General features: G+C 34.1%; 1 protein-coding gene across 1 annotated transcript in view; it reads right to left on the bottom strand.

The window, feature by feature from the left end:
• Positions 1 to 893: 893 nt before the first annotated feature.
• Positions 894 to 4,120, bottom strand: part of LOC107568210 (gephyrin-like) — an 83,686-nt gene continuing 80,459 nt past the window's right edge. Inside the window, exons 18-19 of the mRNA XM_016254138.1 lie at positions 3,311 to 3,407; positions 894 to 1,192 (exon numbers count right to left, since the gene is read on the bottom strand). Of these exons, the coding sequence (XP_016109624.1) occupies positions 1,059 to 1,192; positions 3,311 to 3,407 (231 nt within the window). The 3' untranslated portion in view covers positions 894 to 1,058. The remainder of the gene's footprint in view (positions 1,193 to 3,310; positions 3,408 to 4,120) is intronic.

A 4,120-nucleotide genomic window follows, 5' to 3' on the forward strand; every position in this document is an offset into this window, starting at 1 on the left:
AAGGATTTTATTATTGTATTCTCTCTCATTAGGTTCTTATCGTTACAGAAAATGTTATTATACAGATTTGTTCAATGTCTCCTCATTGCTTGGTCATATTCCGCAGGAGTGCTGGTCACATTTATCTGTACAATTCAATTGTTCGTTTTTTACTGTACATTTTTGTGTAGTTGATTAAAAAGGCAGTCAGCACTTAAATAAGCTGTGGTTTCTTTTTTTCCTCGTCTTTTTTAAAGTGTATTCAAATAAAATGTTCACCTGTGACTCCGCTCCCTGGGGGGACGGGGGCGGGGCTACACCAGGTCATGTGATTATAAGGAAGCTTCAGGGATTGGGCGACCAGGTCTGTGTTCCCCCGCGCACGACCTTTGTGCACCCACGCGTTTGGCACTGCGCACACAAACAAGACTCACGAGATATAAACGACAAGCAAAGCTCTTTGTGATGTCATAATGATGCGTACTAAATAATGGGAGGAAAAAGTAAAAGTGTCACGTCAATGACACGTAAGACAAAAAGTGCCACCCTCCAGAGTCCAGATTTCAAGTTGTCGAGTTCCTTCCCCGCGTCCAAAAACAAAAGCGCTCGTTTTGCAGTTATTTTTGCGTTAAGACGGGGAAATAATGTTCTTCATCTTTTTGTTTTCTCTCTCTCTCCTGGCAGGCACCTTCAGTTTCTATTAAAATGCTACAGCTATAAGATCTAGCATTGAACACACAAAGCAACTGCAATGAAAAGAACAAAGTTGCCTTAATATAATAATAACAATAATTAATAATAATGAGAAGAAAAATGCAATAATAATAATTCATAATAATACAGAATAAATCTCTTTTTATAATTAGATTTTATCATTTAAAAGTATATTTTTTTCTTTCTTTGAAATAATATTTTTTTTCTCATATGTATCTAGGTTTGTGATCAAGATGTTGACTATACTTCAGCGTTATCCAAATCAATAAAAACTAGCTGTGCCGTTGCATATTACAGTCAATGATATGTGAACATGCACCGTGAACCACCCGTTGCTCTCCGTCCTTCGGCCCGCTCCTCTGTCATCATAGACGGCCGATGACCATGACGTCCACCACCTCGCCCTTGTGCAGCTCCACGTATTGCTCGGTTTTGGGAGGTAGCATCAGGAGTCCGTTAGCGCTGCGCATGCTCATGAGTCTGCTGCTAACCTGGTTCCCTGGAGGAAGACGAGACGGAGAAAAGCTTGAAAATATGGGACACTGCCTGGAGTCTGGACCACAAAACATTTCTCGAAATTGAGATTTATACATCATCTGAAAGCTGAATAAATAAGCTTTCCATTGATGTATAGGACAATATTTGGCTGAGATACAACTATTTGAAAATCTGGAATCTGAGGGTGCAAAAAAAAAAAATCTAATCACAATATTGAGAAAATCGCATTTAAAGTTGTCCAAATGAAGTTCTTAGCAATGCATATTACTAATAAAAATTAAATTTGAATATATTTACAGTAGGAAATAAAACTTTACTTAAAGGGGTCATATGATGCGATTTCAAGTTTTGCTTTCTCTTTGGAGAAAGTAACTCAGATATTCTCTTGTAAATTAAAAAGTAATGCGTTACTTTACTAGTTACTTGAAAAAAGTAATCTGATTACGTAACTCGCGTTACTTGTAACGCGTTACCCCCAACACTGCTTATGACTGCTTTTGTGCTCCAGGGTCACATATACTGCCTTAAACCAGAAACCACTAATGTCAGAGGAACCAACGTGCATCTTGCTATATCCACAGTAAGAGAAAATAAGAGAGTATAACAACCCTCTACGCACTCATTGGCATTAGGACATATATACACTAATAAATTATACATTTAAACAGCAATAAATTAATAATATATTTTTATATTATTTTATGCATTTCTTTTAAAAATATATCCCAAATCAAATCAGCTTCTCTTCACAAAATGACAGATATTTTACATGAACTCTAAAAAATGCTGGGTTGTTTCAACCCAAGTTTGGGTCAAATATGGACAAACCCAGCGGTTGGGTTCAAAACCCCCCAACCGCTGGGTATAATATATTTTTATATTATTTTATGCATTTCTTTTAAAAATATATCCCAAATCAAATCAGCTTCTCTTCACAAAATGACAGATATTTTACATGCACTCTAAAAAATGCTGGGTTGTTTCAACCCAAGTTTGGGTCAAATATGGACTAACCCAGCTGTTGGGTTAGTCCATATTTGACCCAAAGTTGTGTTGAAACAGCCCAGCATTTTTAGAGTGTAATATACATTTTTGAAACAACAGGCAATCAAGCATTTTTAGTGATAGAAATGTAGTAATTAACAATTAAAACATGGCAACCATACATGAAAATATATGGATTAGGGTTACTACACTCTAAAAAATGCTGGGTTAAAAAGGGACAAACCCAGCGGTTGGGTTCAAAACACCCCAACCGCTGGGTCAAAACAATCCAATAGCTGGGTTTGTCCCTTTTAACCCAGCATTTTTTAGAGTGTATAGTTTAAATTAAAACCATAAACATCATTTTTGTAACTTGAAATAATTGAAACTGTAATGGAAATAAAATAAAATATTAAAAACCCTTAAACTTAGTTGCTATGCCATTTCTACTTTTTAATTTAACTTGTTGTACAAAAATAACTCAAATTGAAATAAACATAAAAACTACATTAACATAAAAAAAAAAATACCAAAACTGCTAAAAATGACAAAAACACACAACAAAAGTACTACACTTTTAAATAAAAAAAAATTAAAATTAAAACAGAAAATAAAAAGTAATTAAAAATATTCATAAAAGCTAATATAATAAAAAACTAAAGCTGATTTTCTGAAATCAAAGGTGATTGGTAAACTCTAGCATTGGGATGGCACCTGCACAATTGTTCAAAAAGTCTAAAACAAAGAATGATTCTAAACAAACACTGTCATTCTGAAAGGAAAAAATCAAGAAAGAATATAATTTACATGTAGTGCATCAACATGGCATGCAACATGGCTCTTTTTACACACTTGTAAACAAGCTAATATATTGTTTCCTGTCAAATGCTCACTCAGAAAGTTTAGGCACACTAAAGTGGTCATAGCACACAAAACAAAGTAAAAAATATATCTGTACTAAAATTAAAAAGTGAAATTGAACAATTTATTAGCCAATGGTTAGTGACAAACATTCAGTTGCCTAACGCAATTTTGTCGCATATGCATGTGATTTACTAGCAATGTATAGGCAAAACAATGCAGGTCAGTTCTGCAAGACTTCTGTAATAATAATAATATTAATATAATGTGTTACCTGTGCTCTGTGCCCATGGCAGAGGTTCCTGATGGTGCCATGTCAAAATACAGCGGTGATACTCCGGACGGGGATCCAGCTTCACATCACATGACAACTGGAAACAATTAAGCACAATTTCGATGTTGTTATTAAGGCAGTCAATAGATTTGAATGTTTTGCAATTAATGTTTTGAAGTTCATTGCATTGACTTATTCTTTTATTTTTTAAATGAATACTTTCATCCAGCAAGGACGCATTCAGTTGAACAAAAGTGACAGTAAAGACTGACTATAATTAAATGTACAATGCAATATCGTTGACGAATAAAAACAGTATTGTTTCTGTCTGCAATAGCCCTACTGTGTTGTTGTAACATGGTGTGGTATATGGGCAACTCTGGTAACGCTGCCCTCTCATTCATTGATCTGCTAACCACTATGTTCATGTGTCCTCTGATAATAATAGCTTTCTAAGATTAAACATTATTTGAATAATTGGTAAAAAAAATCTCTTAATAGCCCTACAAAAATACACTGAGTGAGCAAAACTTTGTTTAATTACCATTATAACTATCTCACAATGTGTACATATGAATAAAAGCCTACATTAAAATCTGTCATATAAATTGGTCTCTTCATTAGAAATTAGCCTACGGATTTTTAATAATATTAAAAATATCTGTATGACATTATATTCTGCAGTTCTTCTCTGTTATACCAAATATCTATACTTTTCAAATGATCATATCAAAGTTAGAAATTCAAATATTGTGACCAAATAAATTTTGTAGGGTGCCACAAATTTGTAAAAATTTCCAAAGGGTGCCG

Source organism: Sinocyclocheilus grahami, unplaced genomic scaffold, assembly GCF_001515645.1.
Source record: "Sinocyclocheilus grahami isolate Dianchi unplaced genomic scaffold, SAMN03320097.WGS_v1.1 scaffold1225.1, whole genome shotgun sequence".
In the NCBI taxonomy this organism is placed as follows: Eukaryota; Metazoa; Chordata; class Actinopteri; order Cypriniformes; family Cyprinidae; genus Sinocyclocheilus; species Sinocyclocheilus grahami.